We start from the raw sequence: 21698 nt of genomic DNA, 5'->3' as shown, positions 1-21698 counted from the left end.
GCATAGAGACAGAAAGACTAACAGAGACAGAGAGACAGAGGCAGAGATAGAGAGACAGAGACAGAGAGAGACAGAGACAGAGAGACAGAGAGAGACAGACACAGACAGAAACACAGAGAGAGACAGAGAGACAGGGACAGATAGAGATAGAGAGAGAGACAGACACAGACAGAGAGACAGACACAGACAGAGAGACAGAGACAGAGAGACACACAGATACAGAAGGAGAGAGACAGAGAGACAGAGGCAGAGAGAAAGACATCTTCTATTTCTTCCCTGGGGTTCAGAGCAATTCTTTTTTTTTTTTTTTCTGTGCTGATTCCTATAGAGAAGCTGGATGTTGGCCTCTTTGATCCCCTGTAGGCTGAAATCACTTGTGGTTGATTTCACTCATTATAATAAAGGTCTATTTCAGGCATTCTTCACCTTTTTTGTCCCTTTCACACTTTGGTGAAACTTATGGACAGACCCCTTCTCAGAATAATGTTTTGAATAACTGGAAAAAATGCTAAATTTCAGTTAGAGGTTAGAAAAAATAAAGATGTAATTTTTCTCCATCCAAGTTCCTGGGCCCCCTGAAATTTATTTAAGGAAGGACCTTTTGGGGGTACATGAGCTCCAGGTTAAGAGCCTCTAGTGTATTGCACCAAAATAATTTGAATGTTTCTTAGAGTTCATTATAAATGGATATATGTATGTATACATATGTAAACATGTACATACATATGTCTTAATGTGTATTTATAACACATTCACAAGGTGTATGTAAATATGTGTGTTTAAATGCATATATGTACACATCATATGAGATAATATGCATGTGTGTGCATATATACATACATGTTTATACATATATACACACGTGTATATATTTATATACACATATAACAAAGGCCTACAGCGCAAAGGGCATTCCCAGCTGTTCTGTCTCCTCACAGGACAAAGCAGAGGGAAATCAATTGTAGCCAGTGGCAATCAGGTTAGATACAAGGAAGACCTCTGGTGGAAACACAAAAATCAGGGTGGAGGTGAGAGATTCTGACAAATAGAATTAGCATTTGGTCATTGATCGAGTGTGGGATTTGAGGAGGAGTCAGAGATGGCTCTGAAGTTTTCCCCCTAGGTGCCTGGGAGGGACAATGACGGCATCAGCAGCCGGGGGAGCAGAGAAGGAGGAGCAGGTCTTTGCGGGAGGAGGGCGAGGTCAGTTTGGGGCACACGGAGAACTTATGCCAAGATTGCTGAGCACTAGAATGGAAACAATGGAATCGCCCTCCCATGTGAGTCTTTAAAAAGAGGATTCATTGTCCTCCCAGCGAGTTTGTTTGGGACCATCTGGGCAGCCGTCTGGAAAGATTTGGGGAGAGTACTCAGAACATAGAAAAGTGCCCTCCTGGGTCAGCTCGGGGTCCTGTCTTGGCCTGGGGTGCTGTGGAATGGTTGGGGGAGGGGGGAGTGAGCTCCCGGCTTTTTCCATCACTCATTGCAGAAGGTCAAAAGGGCTGCCTGAAGACAAGGAGGGAAGGCTTGGGAATGGACTTCACCGATCCCACAGAACCCTTATGGCCAAAGGCTGGAAGACATAAAAACCCATAAAACTAAAGACCTTTGTATCAGAGTGTAGGAGCGTGTCTGTGTCTCTGTGTGAGTGTCCTCCTTTGCCTTTGTGTGTTGTGTGTGTTGTGACATGTGTCTACACATATATGGTGGTATGTGTCAATGTGCATATCTGTAAGACTGAATACGTGTGAGCATGAGCATGCATGCACCTATGATTCTCGGGGCCAAAAGTGAAGAGTATGGGAAAGAACCCTGAATTTGAAACCGAAGTACCTGGATTCAAATTCGGTCTCTTCTACTTCTTTACCGGCTGTGTGTGTGTTCTCTTCCCCCCTACCCCACTCCCCCCCCACACTCCTCCTCCCCCCATCCCGCCTCCCCCACCTTGGTTTTCTCCTTTGTAAAAGGAGGGAGCTGAGCAAGATGAACTTTAGGGCTCCTTGCAGCTCTAAATCAGGGATGCTGGAGTACAGTGTTTCCCCAAACTGCCACAATGAACCCTGCAATCCCCCCAGATTTGTTTTTCCAATGAACCTTAAGCTGCTCATTAATCATCATTAAAATGATCACTTTGGAGGATTATACTGCAAGGCTTCTGTCAAAGTTTTCTTTAAGCAGGATTCTACCATCATAGAAAAGATTGAGATCCCCAGTTAGAGTTCATTTCCCTAGCGTCTGTGGCCCACATTTGTAGAACCATTGGGGAATCCAGGCTTTTAGACATATTGTTGTGTTGCCCTAAGGTGGCTGAGAGTCCTTTTCAATTATATGATAAGTTTAACATAAAAATCCCTTGATGAACCACACTTGGGTGGTGGAGGAATGTTTCCAATGGCTGCCTATACTCCTGTTCTATTCAACCTTTTTTTTTAACCTCTCAAATTTGTACATGACACAAAGCTTATGTGTTGTAAAAGAGGATTGGGATCTGAAAGGTCTCAACAGGCTGGAGTGATTTACCAAAATGAATAAATTGGAAATTAGTATAAATAAATGTAAAGTCCTACATATGGGTTCAAAAAGCAAACTATACCACCACAGGATAGGGAAGATGGGGCTAGAAGACATTTCATATAAAAAAGACTTGGAGTTTTTAGTAGACTGGGAGTTAATAGCATGAACAGCTAAGTGGTACAATGAATGGAGCACCAGGCCTGGAACCAGGAAGACCTGAGTTCAAATCCAGCCTCAGGATTTGAGTTCTAGCTGTAGGACTTTGGGCAAATCAATTCATCTCTGTCTGCCTCAGTTTCCTCATCTGTAATATATCATAATATATTACAGGGGATCATAATAGCACCCACCTTCCAGGGTTGTTATGAGGATCAAATAGGATAATATGTGCAAAAGTGCTTTGTAAACCTTAGAGTGTTATAATTACATATATATATTGTAATACATATAATTATAGATTCGAACTCAGGTCTTCCTGACTCCTGGTCCAGAGTTGTACCACCTAGCTGCCTAGCTATTATAGGAAGCCAGATTTTAGCTCAATGTAAGTCAGAACTTCCTGGCAATCAGAGGTCTTCTACTCTGGAATGGCTAGACTCCAGAGAGAGTGAGTGCCTTGTCACTGGAGGTATTCAAGCAGATGCTGAATGATGGCTTGTTGGGGATATGCTAGAGGGGATTCCCACTAAGGTATGGGGCTGATGAACTTCAAAATCCTGTCCAAATCTGTGGTTCATCACTAATTAGCCTTCAGCTTGGCAGAACTCTCCAAGTAGCTTTGGAAAATAGATTGTTTTCCAGTCTATTTCCAGGTAGAAGTGGAGATCATCCTGTGATTGGATTGGGTTGTCCATATCTAGAGAGGTGTGGGGGGGTGGGTGGAGCCCTTTGTTGACATTTGTAGAGTACTTCCTATGTGCCCAGCACTGTGCTAAGTGCTTTACAATTATTATCTCCTTTGATCCTTACACCAACCCTGGGACATAGCTGCTATTTTTTCCCCATTTTACAGATGAGGAATCTGAGGCAGACAGAGTGAATTGATTTGCCCAAAGTCACACAGCTAGGAAGTGTCTGAAGCCAGATCTGAACTCAGGTCTTCTTGGTTCCAGGCCGGCACTCAATCCCCTGCATCACCTAGCTGCCCCAAAACAGAAGGGAAAGGGAAAGAAGGAGGTCCCCCGTCAGAAACGTCTTACCAGCTATGCTTAAACCACAGAGGCCAGAGCTTCGCATTGATTCTGCTTGCTGAAATCAGCATCGGGGAAAGAGCCCTTTGCTTGGATACTAAATGACTTCTCTTTTCCAATATTGCCACAGCTCTGCAACGGGCCCATAGCTTCCAGCAACCAACTTCAAACAAATACCAAAACTGGAGAAGAAAATTCCAATCCAGTAAGTCACCCTCTATCACCGGTTGCAGTAACAACTTTTTGTTCATTCTTCAAGACCAGCTGCCTCATTTCCCATCCCCTTCTCCTCGGAGATTGAGGACAGAAGGAAGGGGCTGGGAGCAGGGTCAGGGGGATGATTTTTTGTGTCTATGCAAGGCCAGATGGGAATAAACCTGTCCTGGTTCTGGAAACATACCCTCTTCACTTGCTACCCCTTACTGCCATCCCATCCTTCAAAGAAAATCACTGCAGTGGGGCCACATGCTTGGAGCTGGGACTTGGGGGTGGAAGGAAGCAAGAGGTGGGGTGACATGAGAGCTTCATGCAAGTCAATGCAAATGAACATGAAAATGAGTAGAATCCAGCTGCTTTAAACTTTATTTTTAAATATTAAAAACTGAACACAGATAGTACAACTAACTAAACTTGTTTAGACATTCAAATTAATTTATTTCAATGCAAAAAGGTATTATAATTTTTCAGTGCTTCTCTCTAAGACTTAAGTCCTCATCTGTCCTTTTTTTAAAAACAGGCCCAGCCAAATTCAATTCAACAAGCATTTATTAGACCACCTACTGTTGGGTGAAAGGGAGACAAAGATGAGAGAGAGAGAGAGAGAGAGAGAGAGAGAGAGAAAGGGACAGAGACAGATAGAGACACAGAGACAGAGAAAAAGAGACACAGAGAGAGAGAGAGAGAGAGAGAGAGAGAGAGAGAATTCTTACCTTCAAGGAGTTTATATTTTACTCAAACAGTGCAACATGTACACAGGTAAGTTGTTACAAGAGACATCCAAAATAATTATTGGAGGAGGATGGGCTTAGCAATTGGGGCGTGAGGAAAGCAGGCAGGAACTACCCAGCTTACTCCCTGGTGTAGGGCAGAGGGAAGGTGGTTGGTTCAGAGGCCAGCAGGATTTTCTGGAGATGCCTCAGTTTCCTCACTTGTAGAACAAGGGGTTTATACTAAGTGACCTCCAAGCTTGCATCTATGAGCCTAAGTTCTTAAATCTACCTCCTAGGGGCCGTCTAGCTTCCTCATTACCTGTAGGAGAGTGAAGTGAGAGAAGAGGTGAGATAACCAAGGAAGTCAGAAGGCTCCCCCTGCCCCCCCCAAAAAAAAACCAAAGGAAAAAAACCCCTAAGGAACAAAGTTGGTTTTTCCTTCCAGCCCAGCTCCCTGGGCTGCAATGGGGGGAGGAGGCAGGGAGAAGGCAGGGAGGGAGGGATGAGTCACGGAGCACTGTCAGCAGTGACCCGGCTCCCACACCAGCCTTCGAGGGTCAGTAGTCACACAGACCCCGCTCTGACTCCAACTGTTTGACACCCACATCTGTTCTGGCTCTCCCACCCACTACAGCCTGAGAGCCTGAGCCACAACAAACAGCAACTGTTGTCCCGACTAGGGGCCAGGCGGCAAACAGAACAGAGGGGACGGCCTTCTGGGAGCCCCGGGGCCAGAGCAGCTGCCTCAGTGGGACTGGGGCGCCACCTTGCCCTCCCAGAGTGCTTTGGGATGTGAAATAAATATTTAACCTTGAGAACCAGAGATCTGGAAGGCTTCTTAGACATCTAATCCAGCCCTTCTTTCATAAAGAAAGGAACAGAGATGACAATGATAAAGTCAGTTTGTGGTGGTGCCAGGATTAGAACTCGAATCTCCTGACTCCCAATTTGATGAGGGTATTTTTCTTAAAAAAAAGTTTTATTAATACCTTTAAAAACATTTATTATCACATCTCAACAACTTATTTCCTTGTAACAAATCACAGCATTTAAACAAAACAGATCAACCCACTGACCACATCTAAAAGTGTATGCCCCATTTCCCACCACCTTGCTGGCAAGAGATAAGAAGTATATTAGAATTATAAGTCTCTGTTGTTCTTTTCACTATGCCATGCTGATTAAAGTGAATTAAAATTATGGCCTTAAAGAAACTGAGACCCAGAGGAATGAGCTTATAGTAGTCTTCTGACTCTAAATTCAGTCCAGTCCTCTTTCTACCATCCATAGTGCCTCTATAAAGTGTTCGCTGAGATCTCTTCAAGATCTAAATCCTGTACTCCTATGATTGGTAGAGTGTAAACTCCTTCAGGGCAGCAACCCTCACTTTTGTATTTGTATATGTGCCACAGTGCCTGGCACAGAGATGTTTTATAAATCTTTGCTGTTTGATCCATCTGTAAAATGGGGGTGATACCTAAACTAATTCACAGAATTGTGGGTAAAACGAGATGGAACTGGGACCAAGTGTTACTTGCCTTGGTGAGGGCTGTATTGACTTAAGTTCCAGAACAGAAGAGAAAAAGATATTCCTAACCTAATTGAGAAAAGAGTTACAGTTTAATCTCAGGAGAAAAATCTCAGATAACCTATTCCAAATGCAACATTTCCTGGGAGTTTGGAGGCACCTGAATAGTTACTATTATTCAGAGGAACTGGGAGAGGCTTTGCTGTGGGCATGTTTCATTCCCCATGATCTGAGTTTCCATCTTGGGAAGGAAAGAGGCCATGGTGTTACTGAGTAGTCAAATGGGAGGGAAGGAATTGAGTACAGGTCAGAGGAGACAGGATGCGGGTTTAGGCTTCAAGTATGTGTGTGGGAGGGAGGGAGACAGGCAGACACAGATGGTCTGGGATTCTCAAGTTGCCCTACAATGGTCAAGCAGTAGGTGTCTTAAGCCTTCCAAAAGGAAACAGAGCAGCTGCTCAGTGAGGTAAAGGATCATAGGATTGTAAATTTAAATCTGGAAAGGACAATCTAGTCCAGCTTCTCTCATTTTACAGATGAGGAAACTGACACCCAGGTTTTTAAGTGACCTTGGCCACGGACACCCAGCAGCCACGCCTGGATTGAAACTCCCGTAATTCCATTCCAAATCTAAACTTTGATGTGCAAGATGGGGCCGGCATCTTTTGGTGCTTTATAAACACTTGCTAATTGATTAAGCATTCAGTAAAATGGAATAATGCTTTAACAAATTGCTTGTCTTGGTCCGGGCTGTGTTAACTTAAGTTCCTGAAAAGGAAGACAAAGAAATCCCCATCTGGTCCTGGGGATACCAGCACATTCCTTTTTGTTTTTTGGCGAGTCAGCTGGGGTTTAGTGATTTGCCCAGGATCAAATAGCAAGTAAGTGTCAAGTCTGAGACTGGATTTGAACTCAGGTCCTCCTGACTCCATGGCCGGTGCTCCATCCCCTGTGCCACCTAGCCGCCCCCAACACACTCCTTTTTTAAAAAAGATCTATAGGATTTAGTAGACCTCAAGCTTAATAACATTTATTAAGTCAACAATGTGAAAAGGCAAGCCGATCAATTAGTAAACATTTATTAAGTATCTACTGTGTATCTTCCTGAGTTCAAATCTGACCTCAGACACTAGCTATATGACCCTGGACACGTCATTTAACCTTGCTTGCCTCAGTTTCCTCATCTGTAAAATAAACCAGAGAAGGAAAAAGCAAACCACTATAGTATCTCTGCCAAGGAAACCCTAAATGAGGTCAGGAAGAGTCAGACACAGCTGAAAAACGACTGAATAACAAATATGCCTGACACTGTGTTGAGCACTGAACGTACAAAAAGAGGAAAAAAAAAAAAACAGTTCCTGACCCAAAGGAAGCTAATAGCCCCAAAAGGTAGTGTGTTCTTAGGCTGTAATAAGAGACAAATAGCCTCTGGGAGAGGGGAGTCGGGAGATTCAGGCAATGTGAAAACAAAACTGTCAATATGTGTATACACACATTCTTTTTAAAAAGAAAGACAAGTAGCACACATAAGGAAGGAGGTGTGATCATTCTGTTGTACTTATACTCTACCATGGTCAGAGCACATTTGAAGAACCAGGTTCATTCTGAGCATCACGTTTTAGGACAAATGGAGACACATCCTGAAGAGGATGGTGTGGAGTTTCCAGTTCAGGCCACATAAGGATGGGTTGGAGGAAGCAGGGGTGGCCAGCTTGGTGGTGGGCCTAGCAGTCTTCAGGCACTGGGAGGGCTGTGGTGTGGAACAAAGAATTGGGTTGTTCTTCTTGACCATAGAGGGCAAAATTTACAGGGAAGATTTGGGTCCCATGGTAGGGAAAAAACTTCCTAATGATTAGTGCTATTCAAAAGTGACATGTGCTGCCCTGGGACGTGGCTGGTTCTCCTTAATTTGATATTTTTTACCAGAGATGTGATGACTCTTATTTGTTAGGGGCATTTGGGGGGTGGGGGTGGGGTTGGGGATTCTTGGTCTAGTAGGGGGTTGGTCCTTTAAAGTTCCTTCTGATGTTTTAGTCTATGATTCTATGAAGTATCATGAAAGAGATAATGGTTTTTATTGGGGCTCCCTCTAAGATGAGAGAAAGAAAGTAGCTCCAGCTGGGGAGATAACCCACAAGAAAGCCTGTGATCACACTCCCACCAATGCCCTCAGCTCTTTTTCTACTGGTCATGGGAGTCAACCAGGAAAAGGGGGAGAGAGGAAGATGAAGAGACAATAAGGGAAGAAGGAAAGAGAGGAGCCAAAGGTGAATGCCGGTCCACCCGGGTCAACTTTGTGAACCCAGAGAATGAACTCTTGCTCATCAGTTTTAGGGTTTTTGTAGGAGTTGTCTGTAGCTCTGAGGGCGGCCTCCAGAGGGAGCTCCAAGGCTTCAGGAAGATGTTCAGAATGGTTTGAACAGCTCTGCGGGAGGGAGCTTCCCTGGAAAGTTGGCTTAGGGGAGGGAGGCAGGGCTTGGCTCCCTCCTGGAAGAAGGAGATTGGGAAGAGAAGGGAAGGGTGGGCCAGAGAAGGCCAAGGACAGGGCAGCCCCTTGTGGTTCGTGTGCCTAGTTAGCAGACAACCCGCTGAGGGCTGGGACTGATCCCATGGCCAGTCAGGACCCCAGGACACAGCTGGGAATCTTGTTCCTTGGTGCATTGAGGGTGGGGACCCCCAGACTGGGGGTGGTAGGAGGGCGTGGCCACAGAAGTGAGAGGTTGCCTGCAATTGTTGAAAAAAAGTTCTAAGGTTCAGAAAGGGAATGCCTCATCTATCAAAGAAGGCAAGGAAAGAAATAGAGATGGGATGATGGACATTTGAGGGACCCCCTTTAGAAAGGACAAGAGGAGGCTTGGTCTGTGTACTGGAGGACCTTCTACCCATAGTGTTGGCCCATTATCTCTAGAAATGCAGCTTCTCCAGAGAAGGCAAGTTATTTTACCCACCTCTGAACCTCAGTTTTCCTCATTTCTAAAATGGGACTGACATTCCTTGGAACCCCTGTCTCATGGGGTAAAGCTGTGAGGAAAACATTTTGTAAATGTACAGTATTTTAGAAAAGTGAGTTGAGGTGGCCGTCTCTTCCTCAGTGGCTTTATTCATTCAATAAGCATTTTTGTAATGCCTACTATGCACCAGGCACTGTTAGGTGTCAGAGATACAGAGACAAAAATGTAAAGCCTTTTATTGAGGAAGGGGGAATACCACACAGTACTTAGAAAAGGGCATGTAAGCTATATTAAAAGTATAGAGTAATAAATATATACATAAATTTATATATAAAAATATAAAGTAAAAACACAGGGACTAGCCAATGGTGGGGGGAAGGGCATCACAGTGACTTGTGAACAAGCCGGCTTCTCTGCTGAGTGGAGGCTTGGCTGAGTAACCCATTCCGACAGAGTACAATGTAGTGGGCAGGGTGTTGAAATTAGAGTCAAAAGACCTGGGCTGAAGCCTGGCTCTGACACATACTAATTGGCTTTTCCATCTCTGTTACTCAGTTTCCCCATCTGTAAAATGAGGGGTTTGAGACTAGGTGGCCTCTGCCACTGTCTAAGAAGCTTTGATGGGGGGAGGAGGGCAGGGGGATGGGGGATGGGGGAGGGGGAGGATGAATGTCCCCACAGGGTGAGAGAGCTTAGACCCATTGAGGAAGTTGTTGGAGCAACTATCAAGGACAGGGCAAGAGAAAATGTTCCTATAGTTGATTAAACATTGATTGGCACTTGGTTGGCACAGTAGATAGGCTGCTGGCCTTAGAGTCAGGACCATCCCAGTTTAAACCCCACCTCAGATACTTCATAGGTCTGTGACCCTGGGCAAAGTCATTTTAACCTCTCTCTCTCTCTCTCTCTCTCTCTCTCTGCCTCAGCTTCCTCATCTGTAAAATGGGGGTTTTAAAAATTACTCTCTCTCACAGGGTTAGTGACCCAAGCAGGTAACCTGAGACTGAACTGAGGCAACATTACGTTATAGGACAGAGATTTGGGTTCAAATCTTGTCTGTGCCACTTAATTACCTTGTGACCTTGGATAAGTCATTTTTCTCTGGTATTCAGTTTCCACATCTTTAAAATGATGAGAGTGATTTGATAATAAGTAAGGGGAAGGGAGTAACACACACACACACACACACACACACACACACACACACTTGTTTTTAGATTAGATCAATATACCCCTCTTGCTTCTGGAGAGGGCATGACAATCAGTTGGAACTCTTCAGACCATGACCACCCTTCTGTGACCACTACTGCCCTACAAATGTTGTCTCCCCCATTTGAATATAAGCTCCTTGAGGCCAGGGACAGTCTTACTTTTTATTTATATCCCCAGTACCTAGCACAGTGCTTGGCACATAGTAAGCCCTAAGTAAAATGCTTTTTCTTCAATCATTTATTTATTTCCAGCTTTAAATCCTGCCCCCCTCTGATTCGTCTGGGCCAGAATGGGAATGCTTGAACCCTGATTTTCTGACCCCTGTCCATGGCTCTTTCCACCCCCCTTACCCACCCTCCTCCTGTTGACCGTGTCCTCTGAGCAGCATGTCTGCTTTGGGATGCCAGCTGGGGCAGAGGCAGGAGGACAGGATATGGAAGGGGGCCCTAGACAAAGGCTTCCGGGAAGTTGAACTCTACTGTGATATTCCCTCCTTGGGGAGAATAGGGAAGGCAGGCAGAGGGAGCAGCCCAAGTATTGTCAAGAGCTGGAGAGCCTTCCCTGTAGGAGAGGAGGGAGGGTGGAAAGAGAGGAGAGAGAGGAGGAGGGCCCTGGCAAGGGCCTCGGGCTCTAGGCAGGAAGAACAGTAACAATTGATTCATAAATCTTTGTGTGCGGGAGGAATTGGTCCAATTGCCTTTTTAGGTCAGAACACATTCAAATGCGGACTGGGCAGGAGGCCTAGGTGGAGTGGGTGGCCAGCCTCCAGCCCCACATCTGCTGGGGAGGCCAGGAGGGAGCGGGCAGGCATAGGCCTCCCCAAGAGCAGGGGCCTGCCCCTCCGGAAGTTCCTTGTCACCCGACCCCTGTCTCCTTACCCACCTTTTGGCTTCTACCCTTTCCCACCACAGGATGGCTGTAAGGGAACTACCGGAAAAGACTGAAATCACCTGGGGATTTGCCTCCCCTGTCCCCAGTTAAAAGGAGGACAGCCCACCTGGAGAGAATTCACATGTGTGAATCTCAGCTATATGGCAGATGACTTGCCATTTCTTTGAGTGTGAGAGAATGAAATGGGTGTGTAAAAGACAATGCGTATGGAAGACAGAGAAAATGAGCAAGGGAGGGAGTGTGCACCAGAGAGTGAGTGAGATTGGGTGTCAGAAAGAAAATGACTGAGGTGGGGGAATGTGAGAGAGAAAAAATGACTGAGGAAAAAAATGTGTGTGTGTGTGTGTGTGTGTGTGTGTGTGTGTGTGTGAGAGAGTGACAGAGAGAGAGACAGACAGACAGAGTCAGAAAAAGAGACAAAGACAGATGAAGAGACAAAGACAGGGGAGGGAAAGACAGAGAGAGGGAGGGGGAAACAGAGAAGGAGAGGGAGAGAGAGCCAGACTCAGAGACAAAGAGAGACAGAGAGACAAAGACAGAGGGGAGGGAGAGACAGACAGACAGACTCAGAGACAAAGAGAGACAGAGAGACAAAGACGGGGGAGGGAGAGACAGAAAGAGGGAGAGGGAGAGACAGGAGAGAGGGAGAAGGAAAGGGGGAGAGAGACAGACAGAGACAGAAGGAGACAAAGACAGAGGGGAGGGTGCTTAGAGGGAGGGGAAAGGGAGAAGGAGAGAAAGAGAGAGAAGGAGGAGGAGAAGAAGAGGAGGAGGAGGAGGAAGGAGAGAAAAGAAAGGAGAAAGGGAAAGAGAAAGAAAAAGAGGGAGGGAGGAAGGAAAAGAGAGGGAGGGAGAAAGAGAGGGAGGGAGGGAGAGAAAGAGAAACACAGAGAGAGGGAGAGAGGAAGGTGGAAAGGGAGGAGGAAAGGGAGAGAGAATGCTCATTCAACTGAGTGCCTGGGAAGGGGGACTGTGGGGAAGTGAGGGAGAGAACATAAACTAATGAGACTCTGGGTATGAAACAACTGTCATTCAGGTCATTTAAAATTCCCTAATGACTAAATTAATGACAAATTAACTTCCTCTTTGTGCTGGTTTTGAATGATAGTTTCCATGAGGAGCTGTGCCTCTTAAAAGTCCTGGGCAGGTAGCAGCGGCCTGCTTTGCTAGTTCTGTGGGCACAGCCCCCTCTCCCAGGAGTGTCGGGCCCTGCAGAGGGCCCCCCCCACCCTTGCTTGGACAGTGGCCTTTGCCTCCCATCTGCCATTGTGTCTGTTCTCATGCTTCCTGCTCTACCTGTTGACTTTCTGCTTAGGTTGGAACGGCAGCAAACACTTTGGTCTGCTGTTACCATCACCTTTTGTATTTGCTCACAGCATTCTGGGGAAAACATTATTTTAGAATCCTATGGAAAGACATATGGGGAGTTTCTTAAGTGGTTTAATAAACCATTCCCTTCAATCCTAACAAATCCACAGACTTAAACTGGGGCAATTTATGTTGATTAGACATGTAGTCAAACCTCCCTGATTTCCCATTCACATTACAAAGCTACAGAGGGTAACAGGCTTCAGGAGCCTGGCATGCTACCCAGGACTCCCTGGGTCCTTGGTACCCACAGCTCTCTGAGCCATTGGGATGCAGGGATCCCATGTGCTTGATAACCAGTTTTTCTGTGTATTGGTCCCTGCCACTGTCCATTCCTTCTCCCTCTCTCCTCTCCCTTTCCTGGGAGAGGTTGGATACAAACTCACTTTCCTCTCTATTTTTAGAGATAGTCTAACAGACATCGTGTTCTTTCCTGCACAGATTTGACATCATTGAATACTAAGAAATCTGTGCTGTCTTCCAAGGACCCTTATTCTTCCTCAGCCTCCAGTCCTGAGAAGCCTTCTGGTGATGTTCCTGTGTCTCAGGTATGACCACTGAGATGGCTGCCTTGACTTCTGAGGAAGCAAAATGTGATGTCCATCCTCCTCCCTCCCATTGCTATCCAAAAGCTTCCTGGTACCATACAAAATGAACAGCCCAGAATAGGGAAGGGGCAGATAAGGGGCTAGCCCCTAACATTCATTGCCTGCATAGCCTTGTGTCTTTTTCTTCAGTTCCTTTGCCCTAAGATAATAATCTTCGCGTTAAGTCAAAATATAACCTGCCTCTGACATGTACCATGCAGTCAATCAGAAAATTCTTTCTTATCGGAATCAAAATGAAACGAGGTACCAGGGCTCAGTTCCCTACTTCCAGGGTAAGATATACATAGCAGGAAGTAGGCCAACCTCTTAATCCTCTTTTCAGATGTCAGGGGCTGTATTCGTCTTTCAAAAAGATCAAAGGCTCCTAAACTTCCAGGCAGATGGTATGATTTGCTCAGCGCTGACTAGAAATGACAACTTTCTGAATAATGAGGCAAACTGAGGGAAAGAAACTCGATAGGATCGTGAATCAGGTTTGGAGGGGATAGCAAGAGGTCATGGAAGATATCCCCCTGCTTCCAAATCTCCAGTGGAGGAAAGTAGCTTTTCTTAGAAAAGAAGCAGAGTTGTCTAGTGTAACTCATGCCAGAGAGAGACATTCTGCAAGCACCCTGAGAAGCTGTAATTCATCCATGCCTTGAAGACTTTTAGGAGTGGGGAACCAATCACCTTCTGAGATTGTCCATTCCAATTTGGGGTGGATCTAATAGTCAGGAAGTTGTCCTTCATCTCAAACATATTTTTATCTCTTCACACCTTTCACCCATTGTTCCTAGACCTGCCCTTTGGGGCCAACAACAAATAGAATACCTTTTCTGAAGAATTCTCTAATGCCCCACCCCCACCCAACCTGACCCTTCTCTTCTCCAGTCTAAACATACTCAGAGTCTTCAAAAAAAAATTATCACATGGCATGGACTCAACTCTCTGGTTGCTTCCTTCTGGATATTTACTAGCTTATCATCATCCTTTCCAAAACATGGTGACCAGACCTGAGCATAATACTCCGGATAAGCCCTGACCAGAGAGGAGGGCAGTGGAATTGTTTCTCCTTGGAATAATTTGTAAATTGGTCGAAAAACTAAAGGAAGGGCTAAAGAAAGGAAGTTTAGAGTAGATTGGAAGATTTTCCAGGGCAGGAGCGATATCGCCTCTTGTCTTTGTGTCTTCCCATATCACCAAGCTCAAGGCTCTGTGTTCCTGATGTTGACAGACTGGCTAACTTCCAGGTACCTCATCATTATCATTAACATCATCACCGCCACCACCATCATCGTCATCATCATCATCACCATCATCATCCTCACTATTGCCTATTAACCTAAGACATTTATAGAGAAATTAATAATAATAATAGGTAGACTCTAAATAGTCCTTTGATATGCCACAGCTAGATATTTTTAATGGAGGATGGTGCTAGCCATTATGACAAAATTTGGAAATAGAACTTATCAGTCACAGGCAAAGGCTTCATATTACTTTTTTTTTTTTTGGCCAATGATACCCTTAATTCCAAAGAGGCACAGATCAATGCAGAGCAGCTGGAAGAAATCATTTCGTTTTGAAGCCCAGATTTGATGAAACAAGAGCGGAAATTGAAGAATTACTTATATCTGAAAAGAGGAAATCCGTCCAACTTGAAGGCATTAAAAATCTTCACTGAACACAAACTCCAGGAGTTCTACCCAATAACAAAAATAGATGGCCAAAATACAGACAATTCTCACTTTATGTAAATTTGAGTTTACATAAAGAATTCTGAAAGAAATTCACATTCCAAAAAACCTGTTAACTTTGCTATACAGTATTGTGCTCTCTTTCTCTCTGTTCCTGGGCACTTTGCAGCCCCCCACCAAAAAAAGCCCCTCCAAGTGAAAGCAGAAGAACTGAGGCATAGAGAGACCACCGCTGCCTGATGCAGGGCTTGGCTTGAGACCTTCTTGCCTAGAGAAGACCCTACTCTACCCACCTGCCTGGCCTCCACATGTCTGTCTTCTGTCTGCCCACTCATGTACCTCGTGTCTGTCCCCTGCCCTCATGTGTTGCCTGTCTTCTCCTATCTGGGTCCATGTCCAGCCCCCATGTATCTGCCCCCCAATATTCTTCCTCTTGATCCCACCAGGCCCCAAAGTGGCTGTCCCAGGTCTGTGTGTTCCTCCTCCTGCTCTCCCTTCTCCATCCTGGCATGGCAGGAAGCCCTCTTTTTGCCTCCTTTTTTCTCTCCCTTCCTTCCCCATGTCCACAGGTAAATTTGTATTAAGCAAATCATTTTATAGAGGTCTGCAGAATGGTCTGCTTAAGTAAAGTGAGAACTGTCTGTGAAGCTATTGTCTCAAAAGATTTGAAGTGATGGGCTCACTTAGAACGACATTTTGAAAAGTCCTTTCTAAGTTTGATGGTACAACTCTAACTAGCTGACCAGCTATACTAAAATAGTCATTCAAAAAAGCCTACATTTGCTACATCCATCACAAACAAATTTTATGACACTTTTTGATATAAAATAAAATTTCTGGACCTGTATGCAACCATATATGCTGTGGCTGTTGCCATGGTAAGGATTGTGATAGGGATGGTGAAGCAATCAAGGAATACTCCTGGAGACAGATGTCAAACATCATCATGGTGGAAATATCTTAAAAAGGATGTTGACTTAGGAAAAGGTGTTGGGAGATTACAACAATATCTAGTTGGCACATGAAGCAAGATAATAATAGCAACCTAGAATGCCATATTGTCTAATTAAAGGCAGCCAAAAGAAACATGTGGAACAGACCTTGGGGTGGAGGGGAAGCATATGACAGCAAATAAGACACCTTTAATCAACAATTGAATGGAAATGCCAGAAGGTTAAGGTGATATAAGGAGTCAAAACAACACAAAAATCAAAACAGGCCATTTGGCCTCAACCAAAGGCTCTACTATGGAGTCATGAGAAGCAAAGAAATCAGAGAGGAAGGAGAATCCCTAAGGATGGAGGATGTGGGAAAATGCTGGTTGTCTTTTTTTTTCTTTTTTTTTTTTTACTGCAAGAAGTCCAACAATGAATATGCAAATTAGATCAAACATGAAAGAGAAAACTTGTATACTATCAATACAATGGACGACAAAAATTATTTTGTCAAGGAAAGTGACTGAAACTCTAGCTTCTCTGCAAAGCTGGAAAGTGGTGGGGCAGAATGAGGTCAAATAACTGGTATAGATGCTTCATAGCAGCATACGAATTATTAGCAAAGAACTTTACCAGCTTCCTCTCAGACATAAATGTGATCCCACTTTTCTTATCATTACATCTATTACCCAAAGATGAGAATCCAAATAATTCTTCAATATATGGGTCAATTATATACTTAGGTATTTTATGTAAAGCATTTGTGGTTTATATCACCAAAAAAAAAGAATGATGTGCCAAAAAGTTTTAGGAGTACAAAAGCCAATTCATCTTTGATTGGTATTATTGAACAAGTCACACCAAAGCTTCATAGCCTTTCCTGATGATCACAAAGCCTTTGTCTCAATTCTGCACACCTAGTTTGTTCACATACTCCAGATTTATAGGAGAAACCTAAGCATAGGGAAAATCCTAGATCATTTGATGTCAACATAGAAAACTGCTCTCTAAAACATGGCACTAGAACAATCATGTTAAGAATGATTGATGTAAATCATGGTATTTTCCAGGAAGATAGCTCAAGCTGGCTATGATTCTGCATAACTTTAAAACTATTACCACCATTCCTGAATAGAAATGAGTTTAAGTCCCACATCCAAAAGAGAGTCATACCAATACATTTTATTAATCACCTAATTACATAGATGGCATCAAATTGTATGGTTCCACCAAAAACATATTGAATATCTTCTTCATACTATGGACATTTTCTTCTGTGATATCAAAATGCCATTTAGACTCAACTAGTGTAAAATTGTTAACCTGTATTAAGGGAAAATAGAGATGGAAGACCGTGGGCTTGAATCTGAAGGTAAAATCAAAACAATGATCAAAGGTGATATTTACAGATGCAATAAGCAATCATTTTCTCCTCCAGCACAGTAGTCAGCAAAAACATCCAACATAAAAGGATAATAGTAGGTTGGTGACTTGTCCCCATGATCATTTTTATCTGAACTCCATCAAATAAGAATAAGACAATAGTTGACTGTTATGGGATCATTGAATGAATTGAGGCACTGCCAGGGGTGCATAGCCAGAAGACAGCTAGTCCAACACCTGTCTTTTTCCAGATGAAGAAATTGAGGTCCATACATTTACAAAAATATTTATAGCAGCTCTTTTTGTGGTGGCAAAGAATTGGAAATTGAGAGGATGCCCATCAATTGGGGATGACTGGACAAGTTGTGGTATATGAATGTAATGGAATACTATTGTGCTATGAGAAATGATGAGCAGACAGACTTCAGAAAAACCTGGAAAGACTTGTATGGTCTGATGCTGAGTGAAGTGAGCAGAACCAGGAGAATGTTGTACACATTAATAGCCACGTTGTGCGATGACTAATATTGATAGTCTTAACCCTTCTCAGCAATACAAGGATCTAAGACATCTCTGAAGGCCTCATGATGGAAAATACTATCCACAAAGAAGAAAGAACTATGGAATTTGAATGCAGATCAAAGCATACTATTTGCTATATTTTTCTTCTGTTGTGTTTTGTTTCCTCTTTCTGGTGGTTCCTCCCATTGGTTCTAATTCTTACTTACAACATGACTAATGTGAAAATCTGTTTAATAGGAATGTATATGTAGAGCCTATATCAGATTGCACGCTGTCTTGGGGAGAGAGGTGGGGAAGGAAGAGGAGAATAATTTAAAACTCTAAAGCCTATGGAAGTGATTGTTGATAATTCAAAAAAATTAATTAAAAATTAAAAAAAAGAAATTGGGTCCAGAGAGGCTAAGTGATTTAGGCAACCAAAGTTGAATAGGTAGTAAGCATCAGAAGTGGGATTCAAACCCAAGATCTTTTGAGTCCAAAGCTAGCACTCTTTCCTCTCTCAGTTCAGTTCAGTCATTTTTCACTATCCTACTCTCTTTGACCCCATTTGGGGTTTTCTTGGCCAAGATACTGAAATGGTTTGCCATTTCCTTCTTCAGTTCATTTCACAGATGAGGAAACTGAGGCAAACAGAGTTAAGTGATTTGCCCAGGGTCACACAACTCATAAGTGTCTGAGGCTGGATTTGAACTCAGGAAGATGAGTCTTCCTGATTCCAAGCCCAGTGCTCTATCCACTACACTACCTAGCTACCCTTTTTCCACTCTACCATGCTATAAATAAGGTAATATTCATAACCCCATAGATGAGTACTGGCAGTATTATGGTACCCATTTTACACATGAGCACACTGAGTTTCAAGGATATAAAATTACTTTCCCATGTTCACCATCATCTTGGCCACCACTGCCAGGGTCCTATTGCTATGATGCTACATTTCCTCTCAGCAAGGAAATTTACCCCAGTTGTAGTTTTGGCTCTGTTCCAACGCAACCGTCAAGAGCGTGGGGAGGGAAATGTGTGGAGAATGGTCAGGGAAAGGAATGCCTATAGAAAAGTAATGAGTAATAGGGATTGCTTGATAATTGCTTTTATGTTGACTTCCTCCAGGTGACATCATACACCAATTCTCCCGAAATCACAAGAAGATATTGCCAGCCTCAAAGTCCAATCATTCAGGAAAGAGTCCACATGCGAGAGGTGTGCAAGGAAATCCCCCTCTATGTACCTCATCATTTCCAAAAGGAGGCAAAACACCCCCTGGTGACACCCAAGGAAGATTCCTCTTCCACACACAAGCCAAGGGATGCTGATGTGAAGAGTTCCAATGGCCATAGGAAAGCCAAAGCAATTCCTTGGGAAACTTGGAGTACCCAGGATGGTCTAGATCATGGTGGAGTAGAGACAAGGAGCAGGATATCTGCTGAGGAAGGCCAAGGAAATGCAAGCATAGGAACTAAGAGAGAAGACTACCACCTGAAATCCACCGAGGGGAAAAAACAATGCTTAAAGAAATTGGTCCTCACTCAAGAACAAAAGTCCCAGTTGCTGGACTGGAATGACGCTAATGCAGAACATTTAAGCCTGGGTGCTAGACAGAGACCAGACCCAATGCATGCCAGAGATGGTAAAAGCAGGGAAACATCAAAGCTGGCTGACCTTTCATCATTGTCTGGGCCGGCCAGGGAAGCCTTGTCAGACCAGAGGGGGAGTCCGGAGGGAGTCTGTGGCCCAGCACTGAAGGCTGCAGGGGAGTGGACAGTACTCAGACCCAAATCCCCTCTGCGCCTGATAGCGAATGCAATCAGGAGGTCCTTGGAGCCCCTCCTCTCTAACCCAGAGGGCGGAAAGAAGATCAGTGACTACAGAACAAAAGCACCTTTGGAGAACTTGTCTTTGAGTGGCCCCCACCCCAGTGTTCACTCCCAAAACTTAAGGAAAACAAGTTATAGTAAAGACTGGGATGTGCAGAAGCCCAGCCACGTCTCCTTACTGGCACCGGGGAAGGAGAAAGGGACCACAGACTCAGCCTTCTCATTACATGGTGCCACCCATGGTGCCATTGAGGCTCCACCAGGGGCACATAACCCTTCAGGTAGAGCTGCCCGGGCTTGCAGTTTACCCAGTAGGCAAAAGAGGCCTATGACCCTACCCTCTGCCAAGGTGGAAGATGTCTTTGACAAAGTTAGCCTGAAAGAGGTTCTACTGGGGAGACCTTTGGACCAGTACAATGCCCTGGCGAAGAAAAGCACTCTCTTTTCCTCCTTTAGACTCAAAGAAAAAACTGATGACAACCTGGGGTCAATGAGAACAACAAAGGATCTCAGCAATGTCTTTAGTAACCCAGGAGCAATGGACATCTGCCATCCTCCAAAGACACCATCTCAGTCATGGAATAAGTCTTCCTCAGGCCACGTGGACATTCCTTTCCCTGGAGAAAACTCATGTAAGTACTTTTTTTTTTTCTAGCAAGGTTTTCAATAGCAATCAATCAACATGCACTTATTAAGCACTTACTGTGTGCTAGTCACTGTTCTAAGTCCTGGGGATACAGATAAAAAAAATGAAATAATTTCTAATCCCAAGGAATTTGCATTCTAATGGGGGAGAGTGCAAGTAAATATATAGATATCTATGGTAGGAATAATAAATACCAATAAATACAAAATAATTCAATATACAGTAGTATTGGAGGGAGGGCACCAGAAGTTGGAGGGAATCAAAAAAGGCTTCAAGTAGAAAGCAATTCTTGAGATGCATCTTGAAAGAAGTGTGGCGACCAAAAAGTTTCAAGAGGCATCATTTCTGAGTAATTTAATCATCTTATTAATAATGCTATCATTTTAATAAAAGGATGGTCATTTAGGCATCTCTCTCTTAGACCAAAGATAATAATGGCGGGTGGGTTCATGGCTTGTATGCTTATTGGAAGAGGGGTGTTTCCAATTCCAGTCAATTCTGATTGGTTAACAATTAATGAGAGAATGAATATTACAATGAAAGGCCAAACCTATTCAAATGAACCTTGATTATTTCATTTGCTTCTAAGTTACCCCCCCCCACATTGGGCAATCTATTCAAAGAATTTATCCCCACCCAAACCTGAGAAGAGCACAAGGGCTTCCCCACCTTGGTAGGCTCTTAGTCCAATCTCATTATCAGTAATGTCCTTCAAGACTCTGAACTTTTGAAATCAGAACTTTAGAGAAAGGAGGAACTCTGGATCTCCCCAAATCATTGGTTAATAATAATTTCTCTCAGAAGAGAGGCAATCAGGAGGGAGTGAATTCCAGACACCAGCATAAAGATGGGAGAATGGAGTATTGTGTGTGAGGAACAAAGAAAAGGGTGATTTGTTTAAATTGAAGAGCAGGCAGGTGAGTAATGTCCAATGAGGCTAGAAGGATAGGTGAGGATCAAGTTGTGAAGGGCTTTAGAGGTAATAGGGAGAGACTGAGATTTATTAAATAAGGGAATGACATGGTCAGATCTGATTTAAGGAAAATAACTTTGGAAACAGTGTGGACTGGAGTTGGGGGAGGCTTGAGGTAAGGAGTCAAATTAGGAGACCATTGTAATAAACTCTGTGAAAAGTGATGAGGGCATGGACGAGGGTGGCAGCTGTGAGAGCAGAGAGAAGTCAGAACGAGGGATGTGGAGGGAAAAAAGAGGATTTGGTAACAAATCAAATATATGGAATGAGAGGAAGCTAGCTGGGCCAAGGAATATTTTAAAAGCCTGAGAATTGTTTGGTTAAAGCAATCAGCTTCATGGGCATTCCATAGACCCTGGGCTCTATGCTTCAGTTTGCTCATCCATAAAATGAAAGGGTAAAACTCTATGGCCACTAAGATCCCTTGAAGCTCTAAATCGATGATTTGATGAAAAATTCTTAGATTGCCGAAAGTACTTGAAGAGATTCTGACCAGGTTGAGTTGCCCCTGCTCTAGAACAGGAGGAACTTGAAGAGATTCTGACCAGGTTGAGTTGC

General features: G+C 43.9%; 1 protein-coding gene across 1 annotated transcript in view; it reads left to right on the top strand.

The window, feature by feature from the left end:
* Positions 1-21698, top strand: part of MICAL2 (microtubule associated monooxygenase, calponin and LIM domain containing 2) — a 156545-nt gene that overhangs the window by 76234 nt on the left and 58613 nt on the right. The window contains exons 22-24 of the mRNA XM_027852564.1: positions 3835-3909; positions 13025-13131; positions 18818-20153. Of these exons, the coding sequence (XP_027708365.1) occupies positions 3835-3909; positions 13025-13131; positions 18818-20153 (1518 nt within the window). The remainder of the gene's footprint in view (positions 1-3834; positions 3910-13024; positions 13132-18817; positions 20154-21698) is intronic.

Source organism: Vombatus ursinus, unplaced genomic scaffold (genome assembly GCF_900497805.2).
Source record: "Vombatus ursinus unplaced genomic scaffold, bare-nosed wombat genome assembly UNPS02009770.1, whole genome shotgun sequence".
Classification (NCBI taxonomy): domain Eukaryota; kingdom Metazoa; phylum Chordata; class Mammalia; order Diprotodontia; family Vombatidae; genus Vombatus; species Vombatus ursinus.
Note: the sequence above shows the minus strand (reverse complement) of the source record. Positions and strands in the feature narration are given on the sequence as shown.